This window comes from Ambystoma mexicanum, chromosome 8, assembly GCF_040938575.1.
Source record: "Ambystoma mexicanum isolate Mex_15411 chromosome 8, UKY_AmexF1_1, whole genome shotgun sequence".
In the NCBI taxonomy this organism is placed as follows: domain Eukaryota; kingdom Metazoa; phylum Chordata; class Amphibia; order Caudata; family Ambystomatidae; genus Ambystoma; species Ambystoma mexicanum.
The window spans coordinates 482,273,659-482,298,853 of record NC_090929.1 but is presented as its reverse complement, the minus strand read 5'-3'; the positions used below and the strand labels follow the sequence as shown (position 1 = coordinate 482,298,853).

The 25,195-nt window shown below is 47.7% G+C and overlaps 1 protein-coding gene across 1 annotated transcript in view; it reads left to right on the top strand.

Annotated features, from left to right (window-relative positions):
* ANKRD65 (ankyrin repeat domain 65) overlaps window positions 1–25,195 on the top strand; it is a 212,739-nt gene that overhangs the window by 93,354 nt on the left and 94,190 nt on the right. Inside the window, exon 2 of the mRNA XM_069610122.1 lies at window positions 24,899–25,107. Within this exon, the coding sequence (XP_069466223.1) occupies window positions 24,899–25,107 (209 nt within the window). The remainder of the gene's footprint in view (window positions 1–24,898; window positions 25,108–25,195) is intronic.

The following is a 25,195-nucleotide window of genomic DNA, read 5'->3' as shown; positions in this document are numbered from 1 at the left end:
TTGATTTTCTGCTCATGCATCCTTCTTCCTCACCATGGATCTTGTTTGCACGTGCTGATGTTCTTCCCCGTTGTCCGTGGTCTCTTTGCAGTCGGATGCAGCAGGAGGGCAGGAGGGCTCTCCCCTATGTAAGGCTTAATGTCATTTATGAAGATCCATGCCCTTCTGCCCTGGAGCTTGACGGCGGAGGGGGTGCAGTCCTCTACAATGAACGGGCCATTAAATCTTGGCTCGTCCCACCTTTTCCTGGTAAAGTTCTTCATCAAAACGCTGTCACCAGGGAAGACGAGGGGCACATGTACACCTTGCTCGGTGTCTGCTTCAGCACTTCCTGCTGTGTTTTGTGCTGCCCCACCCCCTCTTCGCCGTTGCTGCAGCTGGTCTGAAATGACAGAGGCACTGGATGTCAAACAGTTTATGTACTTTTGCATCTCTGTTTTCAGAACCTCCCTAGTCGGCTGGGCATCACAACTAGCTCTATCTCTGGGGGTAAGATGGGTCCTCATCCTTCTGCCTGTAACTATCTCGTGCGGCGTGAGGTGATGGTCGGAGCCTGGTTGGTTCCGAAGTGCATACAATGCCAATGGTAGACAGTGCAGCCATCCCTTCTTTAATGTGAGCTTCAACTTGGCTATCCTCTCCTTAAGCAAGCCGTTAATCCGTTCACATATCCCATTCCCCTCTGGATGATACGCCGACAAGAACTTGTGCTTTATACCAAGCAATGAACTAATCTGTTTGAACACTGAGTTTACAAAATGGGCCACATTATCTGATCCCATTACCTCGCACACCCCCCATCTAGGGAACACTTCTCTCACCAGGAATTTATCAGCACAGGCAGTGTCAGGGTGTGTACAGGGACCTGCTTCTATCCATCTAGAGAATGGACACACCACCACAATTAAATACCTGTACCCATTGCACACTTGAATCATGTCGATGTAGTCGATATGTAAGTGCTGGAATGGTCTGTTTGGTCTGGGAATGATTCCTCTCACTACTTTTAATGTGTGCCCAGCGGTGAATTGCTGGCAGATAATGCAGTTCACCATGAAAAATGCAACATGCTCTGCCAAATTCGGTGTGAACCAGTCTTCTGCGAGCGTTGCAGCAAGATTTTCTTTTGTCATGTGGATGGGGTAGTGCAGTTGTTCTAATGCTACCTTTAGGAGGGCGACAGGCATTACTGGTTTACCAGTGCTGTGTTGCCTCCACAACCCGTCAGAGGGGTTTATGGAACATCCTTGACGCTTCCATAAATTCTTCTCCTCCTGTGGTGTCTCCCCCTGGAGCTCCATTAGCTGAGTCTGCCCCATATTACTATAGGCTTCCGGTGTGGCACGTGCTACCATCATTCGCTCATGGGTACATGCCACCTCCACGTCCAAGATTGTTTCATTCTTGGGTGCCATGCGCTTGGCTTCCATATCTGCTTCATGATTTCCACAAGACACGAAATCTGTCCCTGTGGTATGAGCGGCACATTTCACGACCGCTATGCCCACTGGGAGCTGTAGTGCTTTTATCAGCCTGTCCAATAAGGCTGCATGTTGCACTGGCGTGCCGTCTGCTCGGAAGTAGCCCCTCCTTTTCCAGCACGCTAGACCTGCATGTACTGTGGACGTCACATAGGCTGAGTCACTGTACACAGTTACTTCCTTGTCTGCATGATTCTCAATGGCTAGTATCAGTGCCAGCAGTTCTGCAGCTTGCGCAGAATAGTGAAAGGGTATTCGCGCACTGACGAGTACTCGAAACTCTCCATTCGCTAGGTGCTTTACCACGGCCACGCCTGTATACCTTCGTCCGTCTTCTTGGTCAATTCTCGAAGACCCGTCAATAAAGACGATCTCTCCACCTGCCAGGGCATTTTCTTTTACCCTGGGGATTTCATCATAGAATTCCTCATAGTTCGCACAGTCATGTACGGGTTCTCCCTCTGTGACTGGCTCAGCTATGAACGTAGCAGGGTTTACAGTTTTACATCGCACTATTTTGATCGATGGATTAGAGATAATCACCTCATAGGTGGATGCTCTTTGAGATCAGTGTGACCTTTGGCTTCTCTAATATGGCGAGCAGCGAGTGCTCAACATAAAATGTCATGGAGCACCCCATCACAATGGATGACGCCTTCTTGATGGCGAATGCGGCAACAGCTAGATTTTGTTCGCATGGGAAGTGGCCCTTCATGACCGGGTCCAGACTCCCGCTGTAATATACTAGGGGCTTGTACCCCAGCGAGGTTCGCTGTGCGAGCACTGCCGTCATAAAATTACCATTGGTATGTGAGAACAAGTAGAATTCCTCTGCGTAATTAGGAATCCCGAGAACTGGGGCCTTACAAATTGCCCCCTTGAGTTCTGTAAACCCTTTCTCCATTGCTTCATTCCATTCAATTTCTTCTTTTGCTGCCTGGGCCTTTTTAAGGGCCTGTAGCAAGGGCTTGGTATACGAGCTGTAGTCAAAGACCCATGCTCTGACATAATTGCACAGGCCTAAGAAGCTTTGCATTTGTTTTATCGTGCGCGGCTTGGCCGTGTTCATGATAGCTTCAGCCCTTTCTGGGGTTACCTTCTTCCCCTCATGTGAGATCAGTTGCCCTATGGCAGTACTGCAACTTATCCTTGTCTACTTTGTATCCCTTCTCAGCCAGTATAGTCAATAGCCGGACAGAGTCGTGCCTGCATTGCTCTTCAGTGGTGCTGCCGATCAGAATGTCATCTACATACTGCAAAACAGCACTGTCCACCGCAATATTGCTTAGGTCCATCTGCAGGACTCTGTTGAAAATGGATGGAGACTCACAATACCCCTGTGGCAACCTTGTACTTTTCAGGTGCATTTGTCTGAAAGTAAATGACGTCAGGTTTTGAGAGTCACGGTGCAACGGGATTGAGAAGAACGCATTTTTCAAATCGATCACCGTGAAATATTTTGCCTCAGTGGGTATGTTGCACAGAATTGTGGATGTATTATGGACTAGAGGGAATTCGGCTTCAACTATATAATTCAATGCTTGTAAATCTTGGATTAAATGCCAAGACCCTCCTTTTGATTTTTTGACTGGGTAAATCACTGTGTTGCAAGGTGATTCTGACGTCACTAGGATGCCCTGCTCCATCATGGCGGAGATTGTCTTCGCGATTCCTTCATCTGCCTCTCTGGACATGGGATATTGTCACGCTCGTGGTAAAATTGCTCCTGGTTTCAGTTTGATTTTCACTTCACCCGCCTCCTTCAGGAGACCTACATCATAGGGCCCTGTAGTCCATACTGCGGCAGGCACTCGGCCTATGTCGTCCTCAAAGTATTCAGGGTGTACCAGTGCCAACATCATTCTCTGTGGCACCTCTTCTTTGATCATTTTGACCCACAATATGAGACTCAACTCCACCCTTGTCTCTTCTAGGTCAGGGTGTTCTTCGAACTGATCGTCATCGGTGACGTCCGTCACTCGATACCCTTCTTCAATGGCAATAATCGCACACCATTGTCTGCCTTCATCATCATATCCTTCAACCAATACCACTTTTCCTTGCACTGCGGCAGATTGTATTACCAAGGGAAATACTTGCCCCTCCTCTTTGTGCATGGGTATTCTTGGTCTGAATAGAAACTCATCAGGGGTTATCATAGTTTTGTCTGCGAGGCCTGGCAATCCCGCCATGAGCACCCGCACGCCATATGCAAAGACTTCTGGTTCTAACGGTATAGCTCTCATAGCTATACGTCCTGAGTATGCTCTGATCATTTCACACACAATTGAATAATGCCTTCCTGGGGCGGAGCATACTATAGCATCCTCAGTAAACAAGATGGTCATGTTTAATTTAGTCATCAGGTCCCGACCCAGAATATTTACTGGGGTCTGGCGTGAATATAATAGAGGTACATTCATTTGGTGCTCTCCCACTGAGACTGGGAGTGCATCTGTAAAGGGAACTCTACTATGAGCTCCAGTGAAACTTTGGGTCTCTATGGCCTCGCTGGACAAGGAAAATGTGCCTTCTCGTATGCACGAACGCGTTGCACCCGTGTCAACCAGGAAGGAATTTTCTTTATCCCCTATGGTGACATTCACCCTAGGTTTCCTATTAGGGTCTGGTGTCACTGATAGGATAGAACACATCAGAGTCTCCCGTGAGCTGTCCTATTTTATATATAGGTTCGGTCCACTGTACACTTGTGGGTTTCCCCCATTGCCAGGGTTAATTCCCCCTCTGGGATTATTGCCCTGAGCCATCTGTGGCGGTGCCTGCTGGGGTTGTCCTTGTGGCATATTCCCCATGTTCGGTGGTTGAACCACTTGCTGTGCACCTTGCTGCAAGCCTGCCACCTGCTGCTGCACTGTGTAATTTTGTGCACCGCCCTGTTGCGGGATGGCAGGTTGATTTGCCATGCCTGCCCCCATCCCTTGGTTATTTTGCCACATGCCATGACTTCTGCACATGCGCACCATGTGTCCAGTCATTCCACACAGCCAACATGCTGGCGGCAGTCGGGCCATCTGTCCATCTGGCATAGTTGGATTGCCCATCTGTGTGTTCTGGAAGCCACCTTGAACATTCTGAAACCCTCCTTGGTTACCTCGAAACCCTCCCTGATTATTTTACCAACCTCTTCCTCCAAAACCTCTTCCTCTTGGGTAAAATCCTGTGTTACCCTGATTATTCTGTGATGAGTTAGTCACGTGTTGTGCACTTGGCTCAGCTGGGCTGGTGAGCATGGCTCTCTCGAGAGCATACTTCGAGAGTTTCCTTTGCACTAGCTTCGACTCCGCTCCCTTACGAGTTGCCTCCTTTTTCCGATTCTTTTCTTGCAACAATCTACAATAGTGTGTAATTGTCAACTGTATTTCGGCCCATGGTTTAGCTACGATTCCTACCAATTTCTTGAGCTGTTTTTGCACCAGTTCTGGTAACCCTTGGCACAATATATGGTAGAATACAGGGATGGATTTCGTCCAAGATTCATGAGTTTCGAGCACCCTCGTGTCTTGAAAATTCTGGATATAAAGCAACGGATCCTCTGACTCTTTCATTTTTCGAGTCATTATAGCTCCCATATCAGACATGTCTGGATATGCAGTGCTTTCCACACTGCTGTTGTACAGTTATTAAATGGCGCTCCATCATGGGAGGTGTCAGTTATGGTTACCCTAGGGTAGCCTGCCCTTTTCCACACGTCATCTGCCCTTTCACCAAGTATAGCAATTAGGAGCCCCTTAATGTCCCCTATGGGTAGGGTGACACCCCCGTCATTTTCTCTAACTCATGTATCCACTTTCCGGGTCCCAAGGTCAGCATTGGAAACTTATTTTTAAGGTTCTCTCGGTCCATGTGTTGCCATGGAATATATTGCGGTTTTGTTCCCCCCTTTTCTAGCAATGGGAATTGGAATGCACAGTCCTCCTTCTCCTTCCCCATACCTCTCCGGTCTTTCGCCGGGGTGGCGTTCCCGCCCTGCCGTGTACCTGGCAATGCCCTTAACCTGTCTGCATAGGCGGGCGCCGACGCCCCCCTCTGACCGTGGGGTGTTTCTTCATGTCGGCTGGATTGTCCAGCGGACTTCGATGCCCTACTTGTGGACCCTCTAGCATCCGACCATTGTATCTCTCGATCCCTTGGGAGCCGTTTTCCGCACCGTCTCCCTTCGTCATGTGCCATTTCCTTCATTTCCTCACTGGAGTCAGATCCTGAATACTGCCAGTTTACACAACTTCTTGCATCTTCTTCGTTCTGCCCAAACTCTAGCCTGTCTAGCGACAGTCCCCTGCTCCCACTACTTCGGGTGATATCCTCAGTGTCATATAGCTGAGTGCTCTCTAAGCGCTCATCCTCCCTTCCCCCTTGGGAAATTAGTTCCAGCCCCATCTCATCATACATTTTATCAATCGTTTCCCCGATGCTTCTGGTGTCGAAGTCATCTTCAATATGTGTCCCACTTGTACCTGGTACCGCATCGCTTGCAGGAAAGAATTCTTCTATGTCTTCCCATTCTACAACATGATTGGGTTTTTTAACTTCCCGTTGTAAATATTCTAGATCTCGTGCCCTCTGTCTGTACTTACGTTCTACTTCCTCATCTATTTCCTTTCGCTTCTTTGCTTCTTCTCTAGCCTGATCTACTTCCCTCATCCGTTTATTTCTACGTTCCTTTGCCCTTCTACTTTCCTCGTCTTCTCACTTCTTTACTTTCCTTTCGTGCACTCTCCTTTCTTCCTCTAACTTTAGCATATTCTGCCTGTACTTCTCATAGGCTGCGCATTGTGTGCGACTGAGCGGTATTCCTTGCTCTTCGCGATATAGTTGTTCTCGCCTCAACCTATCCTTCTTTCTTACCCTCTCGTCTCTCATTTCCTTTTCTTTCTCCTTTTCCTTTCTCAGCACCTCATCAGACCATTCCCTCGGTCTTATGTCATCACTCTCTTTACCATCAAGTTTTAGCAATATCTGACCTCCCATCCACTCGTCCTTTGGGAATGCTAACTCGCTACTTCCTTTCTGCTTCTTTCCCTCTCTCTCTCAAGAGAGAGATGCACTACTCTGTGCCTGATCCTTTCCTTCATCTCTGTGTCTCTCCTTGTCCCTCGGGACTACGGAGGCAAGATTACTTTCCTGTTCTTTTTCTTTGATTTCGTCACTACTGCCTGCAGGCGACTCATATGCCGGGTTGCTGTACCCCGTGGCTGCTTTAAGTTCTCTTAGGGGGTAAAGACCCTCTGATTTACTCCCTTCGATCACTGGTTCAGGTGGGGCAGGTGACGCGGTAGGCGTCTCACCCCCCTCTGTACATACATTTAATATCCAATCTGCGGGTGGTTCTTCCACCTTCATTTCTTCAAACATTTTCCACAGTTCCAGCACAGCAAGACGTTTCTCTAGCTTTTTGCCAGTATATGTGGCATGTAGGAAGGTGGTCATGTGCTGTAAAACACCTTAGAGAGTGACCCGTCTGGGGCCACGACATAAACATCTTATTTGCGGTGACCTTAACCCACTCCTGGCTATATTTCTTCAGTTTTTTTGCATGCTTGGGCAGTTCCTTGCATAAATGCGGAAGTGGGGTAACTTCTTCCATTCCTTCTTTCGTCACCACAGTGATTATACAATTCTATGACCCTTCAATAGTATGAGCGAGCACCAAATATGCAAGCTCCAATCCAATCTTTTCCCACCAAATTTTATACCAACAATTTACTCAAAACTCATCAATTCAGTGGCGATTCCCTCTTAGTTACGAAATCGCGTAAAGCAAAATGCATTTCAAACAATCGTCTATACAATTATTTTACATTTGACATACAACAGAACACATATGACAGACGTTTGACAGACTAGATAGACACCAGCTGGTCATACGTATACCTGCCTTCTAGTTAATACCCCGTCATGGGATTTGAACAAACCCCCTTAATGACATCTTTAAACGTCGTCGTAGCCTAAATTGTTCCCCGACTGTGGGCTCTGGGTTCACGTTCCTTCTGACCACTCTTTAAAGCGCAGGAACAAGGCGAATCTTTATGTTTTTGCTCAGGTGCCCCCCTGGTATTCCTTACGTTTTATTCTTCTCGTGTGCCCCCCGATATTCCTTATGTTTTTATGTCACGTGCCCCCCTGATATTCCTTACGTTTTATTTCAGGTGCCCCCCTGATATTCCTTACGTTTTATTTCTTATGCTCGAGTCATTACCCCATATATATATATATATATATATATATATATATATATATATATATATATATATATATATATACACAGTCTTCTCTACTTCTAACTACTTTATTGTTTCTCCACCACCCTCGTTACCTTTCCCTTACTGGCTCTAATGTCTACACGACATTTGCCAATGTAACGAGTTTTATTGCTTCACTCACCGATCGCATCGTTTCCTCTCTGGAACTTTGGGATCACCGCCCCTTCCTCTTCCTGCTTTTAAGGTTTCGTCCGATCCGCTGCCCGTGGGAATGAGAAGGGTTATGCTTAGAAAGGCGGGTTCCTTCAGACCCACTGCAGATTTTTTTTAATTTTACTCTATCATTGTCCACGGGAAGCTTCTCAGTCTACTCAGCCGGAATGGCGAAAGGACTCGTGATCTTACCAAAGGCCTAGAGTTACTTCGTGCCTTCGGTCTAAGGGTGTCTTACGCTATATCAATCGATAATCTATAATCGATGGCCAGAACCATCCTCATGCTACCAAGTGTTCTGGAGGAGAGGAATTCGCTGACGGGCCCATTGGTCAGCACTCACACTCTAGAACTTGTAAGACAAGATAGCTGCACCATGTGAGAACAGGGGGTGCAGGATTCACTTACTCCGACACGACTCAATAACGAGGACTCAGTAGTTTGGCAAAGGGAAGTCAGTTTAATGACACATACATCAAACGGGGAAACCGCTGTAGTGTGATCACCTGTCTCGCTCCGACTTCCTCGAACTTCAGTCGGACAGCACTTCTTATAAGCAAAAATCGTCATTACTGACGTCTAACTTTACAAAAATCACAATGCAATATAACTGGTTAGGAAAGGTAACTTAAGTATAGGTGTTATATCTGTATATGATAGTAGGGCATGCGGATTGGATAACTCTTATCGGGTGGGCGTCTACGCACATCCCTCTACATCACGCGTGATAGACGTCACTACAACTATGACATCCTATTGGTTACAATAGCTATAGGACTCCAGATAACTTGGTCCATTGTGATTGGGCAGGTTACACCCCTAGACATAAATTTCCACTTTTAATTAGCAGCATGCAGAATGGACACCCCTGTGCCTGGTGTCCCAAGTTTCACCCTGCCTCCCTTCCATCAATCAGTGTTTTAGGGCGACGTGTCAATTAGTTGGCTAAGGATGGCCTCGAAACTGTAGTCTCTTATCAGGAAAAGTTATGGCATCCTCGGGTCCTGGATGACATCAGGCAATGGTTCTTCTTTGCGCCTGGCTGGTCACATGTTAGTTCACCATGAATCTGCTTCCGTTTCCAGCTTTCAGTGCATTTAATTCTGTGTCGGCCTAGCCACCTGCATGGGCCCCCCTTATCTTGACCTTCATTAGGCAGGCTGGTATGCTCTGAAGTTAGAATCTTGTGAACTGACGCTCTCCTCCCCTTCTCTGGTTAACCTCGATTTCCTAGGCATGAGCCCCTCTTTGTTGAGTTTCAATTCCGCTCCTTTTCTTGCCTTTGGCTGGGTTTCGCAACTTGGCCTGTCGGGCTTCTGGCTGCCTGGGTACCTTTCTGCTTTTACAAAATGTATAATGTGCCTCATTGAGGTAGATATATGGTTGGCGCTTGCCGCTCTGTCTTCTACTGAGCATTGCAAGCAATATCGATTACTTAGCATCTTGCGTTTCAAGCCTATTTACACACGTTTAACAGGACGGTTGCTTCCATCTTGTCCATAGCACTGTTTCCTCACGTTGTAACATTGTCTCCTCTCTGTGCCCATTCCATTCAATTTCGTAGTTACTCGCACTGGCGTGTTTTCTCCGATAGCTGTTCTTGTTCATTCTCTGATCTGTTCAGGCCCTTGTGTCATTTCCACTAGCCTTCCATTAAGGCTTTTGGGGTCTCTTCGCGGACCGTGTGTAGGTACTCCTCATTTTCGTATCAGCGGCTGAGATGGCTGTCTGATAGGGTACAGTGATGCCCAGGGTTGTCTGGTCATGGGTGCTTCAACCGGTCGGGATCTTCTGATGTATACTGGGCAGAGTCCCACTGCAGCTCTTTGGAGGTTCATTTGCTCTTCATACGTCACATACCTTGGCGAGTATGCTCCTGGTACCTCGAAATGAGGAGAAGGGGTGCAGGCCATGTCTGGGACCTCCTCTAGCAAGGATACTCACAACCCTGTTGAGCAAAACCACTCTCTTAGGTAAGTTGATCAAGCAACAAGACTGAACTAAGAAGGAAGGGGCACTGTTGTTTAGTACAGCGAACACTTAGGGGAAATTATAAGGAAAAGAGCCACACAGGTAAAATAAGTTAAAATAATTAAATACAAATATACAACTCACAGTTAGGTATCCCACAATGGGTTATACACTACTTTAGAATCACAAGTAGGTATTCAAACAAAAATTGCATTCACCAACGTGAGGAGAACAGATGTTAAACATACGTCAAAACATAGTCCTTATACATATAAGGCACTCAGCACTGTATACTATAACTGGAGAAGTCCAACCAGAGACAATGGCAAGTCTCTGGCAATCTTTTTAGATGTCCCAAAAGTTTGGTGAGGACAGAGTTTTAATACTCGAGGAGGGCCCACTCACCTTGTTAAGGAAAAGTACTGATGCTAGCTAGTAAAGAGCAGATGCAACAAATCAAATAGGGACTTCAGAGTTGTAAGTCAGTTGGCAGTGAAAGCAGGAACTGCAACCACTACTAGGCTTCCAAGGGGTGACCCACAGAAGAACTGACACGGACAACACCATCTTGGGCCAGCCCGGGATAGTACTAAGGTCAGCAGGACATTGTGCCCAATAAAATCCCAATGGGGTGTGGGTTGGTTCAAGAGATATAAGTGATCTCAGGCTCCCGAATGTCTGGAAAGTCCTTCTCTGTAGAGGATTTCCTTTTTGGGGAAAGGAGGCTCTCCATTCTATTACTTCACATCCTCAAGGGGATTGGTACACTCCTTCTCTCCATCATAATCTGGACTGGATTGGTTTCTTGCTCTTGGGACCCACCTCCCTTTCCCATAGTCAATTCATTGTGTATAGACCATATTGCATAGGAAGGTAGTTCAAGGTTATTAACAGCTTGGTGGCCATTTTAAACTTGCAAGACTCGTTTGTTCAACATGTCCTGACACCCTGATTCATGTCAGCACGTTTTCTATCCAGATCTGGAGGCAGCCAATGACACCACCAAAGTAGTCTCTGTCATGTATTGTCTTACTCTGGAGTCCATTATTCAGTGATGTCATTTGGGGTCGCCAGGGGTCGCGGCTGCAACCTCTGTGGCCTCGCTCGTGACCCCTGCATTAAAATGCAACTTTTGGGAAAAATTGTGAAAAAAATCATTTGCACAAAAAAACGTTTTTTTTTAAAAACGGAAGCTCTGGGATGAAGGCATTGGCGTAACGCACCAGCCCCCACCCAGTCCCCTGCCCTGCACATTGCTGCAGGATTGTTGTGCAAGATGGCCGACTGTTCTCCAGTATATTTTCCATCAGTAACCAAGAGGCCAGTGACAGTCCCATCTCTTTGTTTATGATGGCTGCTTTAACCATGGCCACTTAGTCGTCCCACAAATGCACCCTGCTTTCTAGGAGGGCAGCGCTAGGCGAGCGAAGGGACGTGTTTTTTACAACCTTCCTTCTCTGAATTGTCCCGCCGCCTGCAGCATACATTTCTATTCTCTTCAAGTTGGGGCCGCGAAGCTGGTTCCATTCTTTTTCTAATATTAGTGCAAACACCTCCCTTCTTTAAACTTCTGCAATTGTCATGTTCACTTCTATGTTGCACTTTCTGTCAGGCACATTTTTTTTTAGGTGCAGCATGTTACATCAGGTATATTCTGTGGTCCAGCCAATAATATTTGAATTCACTTTTGTTCAACAGCAGAAGTGTTAAAGTGTGTCTGGTGCAAGGCAACTGCATTTTCACCCACAGATGTTCCAAACGTGTTTGCCAAAAGTGCTCAGTAACTGTTACATCCGCCCTGCGTCCCGCTACGCGGTGATGCAGGGCGTTATAATAAAAGCCCCACCCCCGAGCATGGGAGAAAGTTCCGGGCCAACCAAGACAGTGTGTGCAGTGTGTCTTCTTTCCTCCGGGTATCGCTGCGACACGCAGGCCGTGCGGCCTAGCTCCAGCAGATCCAGTCTCCCCGCGCGCAGAGCCGCAGAGGCTGGATCACAACAATGGTGACGAGGTAATCTACTCATCACGCACGCGCTCGGCGCTCAACGAGCTACGGATGGCCCACGGCCAGCGGCAGTCAATTTTTGGACACCCAGTGGGGGCACAAGCACGTGACCCCCACCCACACAAAAAAAAACGTTTTCTTCTCTTCTCCGCGCATCCAGGGGAAAGCATCCCCGAACCTGGCCCAAACCACATACGGCGGCCTGCCCAGACGCAGGGCGCCAAAACTCTGCAGAAGCATCCCTGGTGTCAGAAAGTCCAGGGAAAGGCACGAGCGCACGTGTGTGCGCTGGACCTCGCCACTGCGCCCCAGGTGGGCACTCGGAGGGGCCACCCAGGCCACGACACTGAGGTGAGGCAAGCGAATCACAACTATGGCAACCGGAACGTCCACCCCCAGATCCAGCCGTTTGACCCTTTCACAGATCCGTCGTCAGTTGGCCCCAGGTGGCAGCTATGGATCCAGAAATTCGAAATGGCGATGGAATGCAAGGACATAACGACTGCCAGGAAAATGAGGTCCCATCTGCTGTTAAACGTGGGGGATGAGGTACTGCGCATATTCAACTCTCTGAACGTTGACGATGGCCAGGACGCATACACAAGTGGGAAAGATGCCCTGACGGCGCATTTCCTCCCCCAATTAAACCCGGACTATGAGACTTTCATATTCTGCACCACCATACAGGCAGAGGAAGAAACACTGGACGCCTACCACACACGGCTGAGGAAGCTAGCCATGTCCTGTGAGTTCAGGAATGTGGAAAAAGAAATCCGGAGGAAAATCATCAATGGTATCCAGTCGAAAAAGCTGAGGCGGATGGCTGAGAAAGGAATCTCCCTCCAACGGATTCAAGAATTGGGTCGACAAAGAGAACTGGCACACACCAGGGCTGCCAACATGGGGGTAACGCTACACAAACTGCAACCCGCACTCACCACAGCCATGGTGTCCCATGTCATCAACAGACAATTCACAAGAGACGCGTCTGGTGGTAGCTTCGCCCAAAACAGGTGGCAACCACGTGTCCCGGGTCCCACGGAGTGTGGATGGTGTGGCGGACCGCGACATGGGCGGCGGAACTGCCCCGCGCAAGGCACCATATGCGGGGCGTGTGGTAGGAAGGACCACTATGTGAAGGTATGCCGGTCGGTGGGTACCACGGCACAGCCCCCACAGAGTCCCCAGGAAAGGAGCGGGAACAAAAAGAAGAAACAGGCCAGCGCAAGACGAGTCGAAACGGCCAACTCTTCGACCGAGGAAGAGGGCAAAGATGTCCCAGGCTCACACCATGAAGCTGGCAAGGAACAAGGGAGAAAAGGACGGAAGGTCTACCTGGTATCGGCGCTGGATCAGGGGCAGGCGCCACAGAGAAAGAACCTCCGAAGCGCAAATGCTTGGTGAACATACAAGATCAGCAGGTTTGGATGACCATTGACATGGGAGCCTCCGTCAACGTCATGCCCATAAGCATGTTCCAGATGTTACGACCCCAAACGGATCTGAAGGACACAGATACACTGTTGTTTGCGTACGGCAGCAGGACCCCCTACCAGTCATTGGCAGATTCCGCACCACTCTAGTCCACGGCGACAACAAGCTATGATCAAAGATCTATGTCGTGAAGGCAGAGATCAAATGCCTTTTGAGTGGGGACGCGGCGGAGGATCTGGGTCCGGTCAAATTCATCTTCCAAGTCGATGAAGTGCAAGAAGTCGAGAACATTTTGAAGCACTACCCCAAACTGCAAAAGGGGATAGGGTGCCTGAAAGGGAAGACCATCAGGCTTCACATTGATGAATCTGTACAGTCAAAGGCAGTGAGACACAGGAGAACACCGTTCCACATGCGAGAACAGGTGGAAAAAGAACTGAAAGCGTTGGAAGAAGCCGGAATAATTGAGGAGGTGACTGGGCCGACACCATGGCTCTCCCCGATGGTAGTAACAAGAAAGCCCAAACAGCCCGGAAAAGTCTGGATCTGCATAGACATGCGTCTCCCGAACACTGCCATCAAGCGGGAGCACCACATCACACCCACGATAGACGAAATAGTGGCCGACATTACAGGGTCGTGAGTGTTCTCCAAAGTTGATCTAAAAGCGGAATACCACCAGCTAAAACTTCAGAGACTCTCGCTATATCACAACCTTCTCAACACATCTGGGGCTGCGGAGGTACAAACGCTTGAGTTTCGGGATTTCGTCTGCGGCTGAAGTTTTTCAACAAACCATCCAAGAAGTCATCCGGGACATACCTGGTGTCCTCAACGTGAGCGACAATATCTTGATTCATGCCCACGACAGGGAAGAACACCTCAAAAGGCTCCAGACCTTACTGGGCAGGTTGGAAGACGCTGGACTGACCATACATAAGGAGAAGTGAGAGTTTCTCAAATCTGAAATCACATTCTTTGGATACAAATTCAGCAGTACCGGCATCTCCCTGGACCCCTAGAAGGTTGCGGACATTCAAGCAGCAAGCCCACCACTGACGCCCACCGAAGTGCGCAGTTTCCTGGGAATGGCCACCTACTGCGGTAGGTTCATCCGAAATCTGGCCACCCTCTGAGCCCCTACGTGAACTGACCAAACTAAACGCCAGGTGGGAATGGGGGCAGGAGTGCCAAGAGGCCTTTGAGAACATTAAAGAGTCCCTGTCCGTCGACACGAAGATGGCGTATTATGACACCGAGCTCCCGACGGAACTGTTCGTGGACGCAAGCCCCGTAGGGTTAGGGGCCATTCTCATGCAGGTCACCAGAGAGGGGGAGAAAAGGCCTATCACATACGCCTCAAGAGCTCTCACGATGACAGAACAGCGGTACTCTCATATCGAGAAGGAGGCCATTGCCGTGCTATGGGGGTGTCGCCACTTCCATCTATACCTCTACGGACGGAGATTCACGGCGATCACAGATCACAAACCTTTGCTGCCAATCTTCATGGGCACGTCGTCACATCCACCGGCACGGATCACCAAATGGTTGCTGCACCTCCAGCAGTACAATTTTGAGCTGGCTTACCAGCCGGGAAGTGGAAACCCGGCAGACTTTCTATCAAGGCACCCGCGAGCGGCAACCTCACAAGAAGTCCAAGTGGCTGAAGAGACCGAGGAGCACATATGCCAGGTGGTGCGAGCCATGAGGCCCAAGGCTGTCAGCATTGAGGACATTGAGTTGGAAACCCACAAAGACCCTTGCTGCGACATCGTGAAAGACGCCATCCTTTCTGACGTGACTGGAAGACATTCATGAAGAACACCCACAACAGGACAGTCGAGGCGAAAGTTTTTCTATCCGGGATGTTCACCGTGAGACAAGACTTATCGATCACCGAAAGCGGACTGCTGCTCAGGGGAAATCGAATTGTCATCCCGCCGAGCCTACAAGGGAGAATTGTAGCACTGGCCCATGAAGGACATCAAGGGATGGCGCGGACAAAAGCTCGGATCAGGAACCGGGTGTGGTTCCCACAGATTGACGAACAGGTCGAACATCTGATAAGCACATGCCTACCCTGCCAAATAACCGGAGCCCCGCCTGACCCTGAACCCATTCAGTCAGCGGACCGTGGCTGTGGCCAGTGGGATGCCATCAGAATCGATTTCTGTAAACTACGAGAAGGCCTGTATCTCTTGGTGGCTATCGACGACCACTCATGCTACCCCGAGGTCGAGATAGTGGAATCCACAGCGGCGGAGGTGGTCATCCCTGCCATCGAGAAAATGTTTGCTACCCATGGTCTACCAACCACCATCAAGAGCGACAATGGCCCCCCTTTTCTAAGGGGAGGAATTCAAACAGTATTTCCAAGAACTAAACATCAAGTACCACCATATCATGCCGAGATGGCCCCAGGCGAATGGCGATGTGGAACGCTTCATGAGGACCCTGAACAAAGTACTGAGGGTGTCGAAAGCAAACGCCAGCCCGTGGAAAATTGACCTGTACCGGTTTCTGCGGAATTACCGGGTCACCCCGCACAGCACGACGGGTGTCCCGCCAGCCGACCTCATGTATGGCACCGTTATAAAGTCATCGATCCCGCATCACTCCAGCAAAACACCGGATGAGGTCGATCAGGAGCACACGGAGAGAAGGAGAACGAGTGCCAATGCACACATGAGTGCGAAAAGGAGGGTGAAACCATCCGACCACCATGTGGGCGACCAGGTGGTCATGCTGCGAAATCCGACAAGGTCCAAACTGGACACCAGATACGAAGAGCGCCCATGGACCGTCAGTGCGAGGCATGGGACCATGGTGACGGTGACGAGAGGATCCCGCCAGGTGACACGAAATGCGTAGTGGTTTAAGGCGGTACCATGCAACTTGTGGGCCGGTGGCAAAGGCCACCAGGACGATGAAGCATCTCAGTCCAACGAAGAAGATCCTGCGCCCCTCCAGGACGAGGCAGAAGCAGGTGACAGGACATGGGAGCAGTGGAGCGAGCCGGACAGGGAAGAGCCGGACAGAGAAGGTGAGCCACCCAATGGGACAGCAGGGGTCAGCCCTAGCCGAGGGCGATATGGTTTAAGAACTGCTACGAGACCGCCTGCCAGGCTCAAAGACTATGTATGTTAGGCGGCCCCCGGCGGATTGGCAGTAAGGAGGGTCCTGGTATATGAACATTTAATAGTTTTCGTTTGAATTGAAGTTTATGGCACATGTTTGGTTATAGTTAACTTTGTTTGAAATAAAGGAGGAATGTTACATCCGCCCAGCGTCCCGCTACGCGGTGACGCAGTACGTTATAATAAAAGCCCCGCCCCCGAGCATGGGGGGCAGTTCCGGGCCAACCACGACAGTGTGTGCAGCGTGTCTTCTTTCCTCCGGCTATCGCTGCGACACGCAGGCCGTGCGGCCTAGCTCCAGCAGATCCAGTCTCCCCGCGCGCAGAGCCGCGGAGGCTGGATCACAACAGTAACTAACTCAAATACTGTTAGATGCTTGAAACATCTGATCGCGGTTGCATGTGCGAAGATGGTATTTATTCATAACGTGAAGAGATGATGCTTCGTGCAGCATCGAGTTTAAAACTCTGCCACATTAGAATATAACATCCCTTTCTAAATCATTGTACCAAACATATTATAACATTGACAAACATTGCACAGTCACTCAGGAATGAGAAAAAAATACTACCATACGGACGCTGGCTATTCATAAAGAATATACTCCTTCTAATGACCAGCTCGGCAGCTCTCCTAGGATATTGGGGTGCTGGCACACTCCTGCTGGGTGGCCAAATAATTTGTCATCTTCTTCATTTGAATGGACATTAGTTTGTAAAATGTCCGCACTGGCGAGTTTCACACTCCCAACCAGGGGTGGTTGTCTCGTCTTATCATCTTCAATGGGCAGATAGGTCAGCCCAGCACTTATGGATGGCCCCTCTACCAACTGTTGATAGGGTTTAATTTCTTAAATAGGCTATAGTTCGTGGTGATTTCCTGCAGGTGCCTTTCCGCCGTGACCACCCACAAATCTGGCTCAAATGGCAAACTCTAATTGTTCGTCAGGTAGAGTTTTTGTAAAAATACCCTGTCCCCCACACCTATGCATGAGAACTGGGTGTTCAATGGGGTGAGGTTTCAAGCATTAGTGGCTACCAGCTAGCTTCTCATGCCATGATCATCAATGGTGGACACAGGTCATGATTGATGCATGGGCATGGAATTTCATAATAGTCGTGCACCAGAGGCCTGATTGATAAATCGTTTTTCAATGGCATGCAGTGTCGAACTGTACTCGCCCAGGAAATTACATAAAGCACTTTTAATGTACTTTCCTTAGCCCAGGGCAACGTGAAATGTTCTATTCACGTTTCACATGAATGGTTCAGCATCTCAATTCATCCTTGGTCAACCTGTTTGAGATGATTTTTACTTGAAGAAATTCAGGAAATTCATGTTCATGAATTGGAGGACAATTGCCTGTTTTGATTTCATGGAGCAATCCATATATTGAGAATACTAGCACAGGCAGAATGTCTGCTGCCATCATGGACTGAAATAATCTGGGTGACTGGCAGGAGCGGGTTGCTGTGTAATGGTTCAAAGTGCCCTACTGACAATAAAATCCCTGCGTGTATTGTCCAAGTGTAAAAGCATGAAGTGGTACAGCCTCTGACTGTCTCCTGGTTCCACCTGTGTTGGTCAGTTGCTGTTTCCAAGATGTGGCCAGTGGCAGCCACTGGATGTCTGTGCTTTGGGGTTTAGGCCTCTTTGAGATGCTCCGCCTGTTTACAGTTTAGCCCGAGTGATGTAAAATAGTCCAGGTTGTTGTGTTGGACATCTGCTTACATTCACAGTCATTTGCTAATGTGGGCCTATACACACTGATTTTAATGCTACATATGGTGATCCATTCTTGTATGAAATGTACATCATATTACAGTAATATCGTAACCATATTTTTCTTAGTGTACTGAGGAACAGTGCTATGTGAGGCCACTTCCAGTTTTGTCAAGGGGTGAAAGGTTGTGTGCCATCACTTGACATGATATAATTTAGGGGTGGTGGGGTCAAATGGCATCACTTCCTATGATGTCATCAGAGGTCAAGGGTTGTGTGATGTCACTTCCGCTACCTCTGACATTTTGTTGAAATAACATCCCTGCCATTATCATGGTGGAAGCAGAAGGTTCATCACAGTTGTGTTGTGGTATGTCAATTGTGTATAGTGATGTTTAATGTGTCCATCGTGTGGTATGTACACTGTGTGTTATCAGACGTTTATGTGCATTTTGTGGTTATGTGGTGTGTGTGTGTGTGTGTGTGTGTGTTTTGGATGGTACGTTCTTTGCTTGGTCTGGGTGTTTCGGTGTGCGTTTTGCATTGGCCTCATGATTGACAGTGGTGGTGGGAAGTTTAGGGGTGGATAAGGTGGTCGGGATGAGAAGGAGGGGCATACAAAGGGATCAGCATAAGGGTGAGGGTGGGGCATGTGGAAGGTGGGGGTCTGTGGATGAGGGTGGGGCATGGGGAAGGTGGGTGCATGAGGGTGGGGGTGGATATGGGTTAGAGGACAGTGTATGTGGGGTGTAGAATTAAAGTGAGTAGGTGTTGTGACCCGATCTGGGTAACAGAGAGAGATTGGGTAGTTTGGGGGAGTGATAAGGTATTAGGGTAAGGAGAGAGTAAGTTATAGGTGGGTGGTAGGGGGAATCTGATGCATTTCAAGCCCTTACATTTAGGATATCCCTGAAGGCCTAGCTTGTCAATGCCTAATTGGCTAAGACACCACCCAGCAACGGAAGACCTATCAGCATTTTACAACAACCAGCAAATCGGACCCGAACACACCCCTTGATCCTCTATGAAACATACAGGCAATGCTAATCCGGCTTCCCTCCACCACAACATAATGTGACTTTTGCTCCCAGATATCCCACACAATATCAGACAGACTTCAGTCATGCCTAGGAATGTGCCACGCTATAGCTGCCAACTGCTTACACGCAGGTCTATACCCTGGTGCCTTGCATTGTACCACACAAAGTTGTTATTTTTCTTGGCATTTATTGGTTAAACAAATCAAACCTTTCAGCCAGTTTATCTTATCTGAATTTTAGTCTTTTAGTCTCTTAAATTCTGAATCTCCTAGCCCTTAGGTCTTTCCCATATACTTGTCACATAACATGATTACAGTACAGGTTCTGCAATCTTCTTGAAAATGGCAAGAACCAGTTTCACAAACGCCGAACGTGATCGAGACTCGCTCTCCAGTTAATAGAATCTTCCACCATTCCTTCTTGGGTCGGTGTCCGTGTTTCTTGATTGCCTCTGGCATCAGGGCTATCCTTAAGTCTGATACTGCTGGACATACCATGACCAGGTGGTAGAGGGTCTCACATTAATTTTCATTTTTACACAGTCGGCATCCCAGTACGCCCTCGCCTTCTTTCTGAGGGCCCAAAATTTATCTTTTTGGGAACAAATTAAGTCATATTCTCAGAAATGGCTGCCTAAGATACCAATTTGGGAAGAGTTGCAAGTACTTTGGCAAGATTTTCAACTTTCTTTCCTCTCCCCAAGATTTTCCATACAGTTTACAGGACTCCCGCTCGTCATGTGTCTGAATCCAGTCTCGTCTGTACAGTTTCAGTTTTAGCTTGTCCGGATTTTGTATCAGGGAACTGACTGTTTCTCCAAGTCAGTCAAGTGCCATGTTGCAACTCCTTTCCCATTCCTGTAGGGAATGTTCGGACTTGAAAGCAAACGTTTTCTGGAGGGATTTTGTAACCACCCTTCGGATTTTCTTCCATACATTTCCTTAGGAGTTGTTATAGGTTCACAGGCACCTATGTAGTCCACTCTCTAGTATCCCACTCCAGCCTTCTGCTAACATCACCCACCAACTACTCACGGTCTGTTGTAAAACACACTAAACGCCAACAAATCAAGTCTTTCACTGCTTTGTAATTCCCCTCCCAACAGACTGCAAACAACCGAACACTAACTCTCTACAAACAGCTAACATAGCACATCCCTGGCCAATGCATCCTAGCACTCGATGGGTACGCAACTTCTCCCTTCTGAACTAGAGTTTGCACCTGCCCAGATATCGCCCTGACTGATCATTATCATACACGTGTGCCCCATTCTCCGGATTACTGATAATACATCTGGATGTATCTACTGTGGGACAGCATTGATATGATATGATATATGATATGCCATTTATAAAGCGCCTGCACACAATTGTTTCTAGCTGTGAAAACTCTGGAGTCCCAAGAAAAGGGCTTTGAACCTTGCAGGAAGGGGGAGTAGCTTCAGGAGGTGTGAGTTGCCTGAAAAAGAGAGAGCTTTGGTGTCTGAAGGTGTGCGTTTGGACAAGACCTGTCATGATACGTATTCCTGCTATGCTCTCAAATATATTTTAATTCTGTGGCTTAACTTGGAGCTGTGGTTTACAGCTGTACTGTCCGAGAAGGGCTTCCTAACAGGAACCAAGTATTGGGAAATGGGTCCTGGGGACAAGTTGATCTTCTGTGAACCTTTAATATACAACATTATCACTCTTCGTGGAAAGTGCTAATGTTGATTCTGTTAAATGTGACAGGTTTTAGGCATTTTAAAGCCAGGTCCCCACAATAACGTTCACATAAACTAATTATTTCATTTAATATAGAAAAGGTCAACTACATACTTTTAGAAATGTACAAAGCGGACTGCTTTGTTAACAAGAAAAAATATGTAATCTTTTGGTGAAACTGCACATTTTATTTAGATATTTTAAAACAACGTGTTGGATGCCTGTTTCAAATATTCTTCATTCAACCAAACAACGGCAGACTTCAGACCTCTCGAGTTGTCCCCGTATCACATGTGAATAGTGCATCCAGACCTTCCTCTCTTGTTTGCGTTCTGTCACCTATAGCTCAGCAAATAAATAAAAAAGGAAAACGCGTTAATGCCTGAATGCAGCGAGACACCACAAAATGAAGCATTCACACCTCGACTCGGGCATACTAAGACATCTGGTTTAGACTTCTAGGCCCTCCAGAGAAAGGATTGTGGATAACGCCTCACAAATAAAATCCAATCAATAAATGAACCTGCTGCACATGATATATATTCATTCAGCTGGCATTTTATTAGGCACTGCCTGTTTACAAGATTATTCCGCAGTGCACGAAGTTCTGCATCTTGCCGTGCAAATAATATAGAGAACTCTATTTCTGTGTATCCAGTATATCACTTGTGGGCCGTCACTCTAACACAGATTTTTTTTTCTTCACATTCTGGTACCTATAGTTACTTATGGTTGAATAAGCATGCAGTGGGATCACAACAAAGGAACGAAACAAACAAGGCAGGGACATGCTGGTGGGGGGAGGGGGGGCGGCTATACATCTCTCATTCACAACCACCACGGAGTAAGCAGATAGTGGTGGGAAGGAAGCTAACAATCAATCAGCCTTTGCATTATAGCCAAGGACATTTTACAATTGATGATTTGTGGTCAAAACATATGGGAAAAGCTAGACTACATTTCCCAGAATGCAAACTGCAGTTGACTGAACAGCCAGGGCTAGATGAGGTGTCACACATGCCACTTGGCAATACATAAAGCTTTGTTGAAATGTACTCACCGGTATGTATAAATATGACACATCAACAGTGAGGGACTCCATGATCCATGGCCTCCAGGCAAGTTTGCGACTTGTAGATCATTTTCATTGGGAAAAGTAAGGTTCATGACTGTGTATGGGAGCAAGATGGCTATAATATGGTTATATGCTGTGCAGAACAAGTACAACAACAAAAAATAAAACCTGGAGACTTCATAACAGGAAAGCCTCTGAGAAAGGCTACGAGGAATGGGAAAAAGTCAACCACGCATCAATGTACCCGGCTCAGCCTCTTGTCCAATGTGACAAGCTGAGTATGATTTTGGTAGCAAATATTATCTGGAAGGTTATTTGACTGCCTTATGAGTCTAAAATGTTGGTAGGGACTGGGAAGAGCCAGCATAATGTTAGGTGTGCCTAAATTCTTTTATTTGAATTTGCATTTGGGGGGTTTTATAACACAAACCCAGCTACAAAGCAACAAAGCACTGTCAATATTGCTGAGCATGGCAAATGAGGTAAGGATGGTGTGACAGTATGTGGCCGGTGATGTTCCGGTAATGGGGTGGGATGAGATGTGGTGACAAGGTGACACTTAGGTATTGACATAAGAGGAAGGTCTTTAGGTCCTTCCTGAAATGCAAGAGCATCCGTGTGGTCCAGACTGACACCGGGATGTTGTGCCGGTAGACAAGATATAGCAAGAAAAAATCTGATTCATGGGAATTTCTTGCTTGCCAGATTTCTTTTAACTTTCCTCATCCTTCCAGATGAATTCAGTTGGGCGGGAATGGTAACTTTTCTTAAACAGCAAACCATTCTGTTATTGGGGTGCAATATATAACATGGTTAAAGAATCACTCTCAACTCTCCATCCTGTGACTGTGTTTTGGTATGTCCAGTTGGTGGGTTACTCTTCCGCTGCAGTGATTTATGTGAAACCCAGAGTTAGGCCTCCACTGCAGGTTCTTAAACCACCAAACTCCTGCACACAATTATTGGATTTCACAGCTTAAAATAACGCTAACAACCGTGATTGTACACCTGCTTATAACACTAAGAAAATGATCAGAAGCATAATTATGAATTGCCATCTCTATATCTGGCCAGCAGGTCAATGCACATCTGCAGATCTTGTTACACCTTTAACTCCTTGATAGTCCCTGCATTCAAATGAGTCAGAACCATCTCAGCATGTCATCATTCAAAGTTGTATGAGACATAATTTAGTGAAATGTAATTTTTGCCTTTACATCATAAGAACACAGATTAGAAAGACAACTAAAGCTGTGTTAGAAAGGAAACCTGAAAGCATGATTTTCTTTCTTCTATCCAGCTTCTATTTTCCTAGGGGTTTCATGTTTATAAAATGGATGTGGCAAGGGGTGTGCCTTATTCTGGACACAAATGCCTCAATGCTCATGATACGAAATTCAAATGAACTAACTGGCACTCAGGCCCAGGGACAGTGGGCCTCGTTGCAGGTCCGGGGGAAACCCTGCCAGTGCTACAAACGGGTTGCTTCCAGACCCATAATAAATTACCTGCGCCTGACTTCCCGGTGCCACCGGGCTATTCCAAGAACGACGGCCCGGAAGTCTGGCGCTGGTAATTTCGTTAGTCCCCATTCCCATAGAGTCCCATAGGACTCTATGGGAAGGGGGACACGGGAGCACCAACACCATTGCTAACGGTCTGACCTGCCAGGCGGGAGGGCACCCGCCTGCAGAGTTGCAGTGTGCCGGTACAGAAACAACGGTGGCGGTAAGTTTACCGGCACTGTTGTTTCCGGACCGGCAAACTTATTATTAGGACAAATGTCAGGGTTTTTCACCTTTTCAAATGAAAGAGGCCTCAGCCTTCTTATGATACTGCAATAGATTACTTCATTTGCTGGAGTCCTTCAGGCCGTCCCTTGGACATGGCGACCTGAAGGGCTCCAGCAAAGGAAGCTTTTAACGCAAGCGCTGCAACGCACACATTTAGAACTAAGAACTACACCAGTGGGTTAATATCCACCAATTATCAGTAGACGCCAGACATCAGGGTGCTGAAACATTAAATGCCCACTGAAAAGCTATAAATACTTATTTGACAGCACGGGGCTGATGAGGAGGAACCAGTGTTTGGAAAAAAAAGAGTGGCTAATTTGTGGGCTTTTAGTGTTTCAGCTCCCTGCTGGCTGGCAGTCTCGTGATAATCGGCAGCTATTAACCGCTGTGTGTATTTCTTTGTCTCTGTTATAATGTGTGCACCTCACACTGTTTTTGGCTCTAAGGGGAGCCCCCAACCATCATGTTGAAATGGGCCATGTTACAAAGGAGAAGAGCACAGCCCCTTTAAGAGGGAGGGACTGCAATGGGAAAGGGGAAGCCAGAGGAGGAGGGGAAGGGGGGACGAGGGAGGGACAAGGCAGTTGATGCATGTTGAATAAAGGAGGTAGAAGCACGGAGTCGTTGTCCACGTCTTCTGTTAACGTGTGTGCGTAGTTAAGACACAACAGGCCCCCGCCCATCTTCAGCCGGGCCTTGCCAGGGCTCAAAGTTCTTCCAGTCTGCACTGCGCACCCATCAACACAAGAGCAAAGCAATCTTGTCCCCCCCACCACCCCTACTCCCCACCAAACTCGCCCGTTTTGCGCGCCTGGATACACGGTGAACACCAGTGCTACTGGACTTGCAGAGGGATCCACTCGAGTAGAAATCTGACCGAAATTTCCCATTGCAGCTCTAGGCTCGAGCAAAAGAAACGCAGAAGAATGTTCTATAGAAGGCAACTTGTTTAATCCCTTTCAAAATAAAGCAATATATTGATTTCGCACTGGTGTTTTATCAGAAAGACAGATGGGTCAGGTGTTAGTGTAACACACCAGAGAGGGCGCGTGTCCATCCGCTCTGACGCAGTGTTCTTCACGCCTTCTCTTTAACAGGTGACAGGTGTGGGCCGCGAAGGGGAACTAATGAGGAGGTGGATGGAACTCATTGACGAGACAAGCCTCGAGGCAGATCCGAAAACAAGTGTCTCCAAGCTGTCCATCGACTCTCCGGGATCCTGGAGCCATATTCACAAGGCCGCCTGCGCTGGACACGTCCACGCGCTGAAACAGCTCCTGCAGCAAGGGGTGGCCATAGACAGCAGGTAAGATAGCTCGATAGGTTAATGCACCAGCTGGCAGAGCTTTCAGTGGAATTGAAAAAGATGGCTGGCTTAAACTTCAATGAAAGAA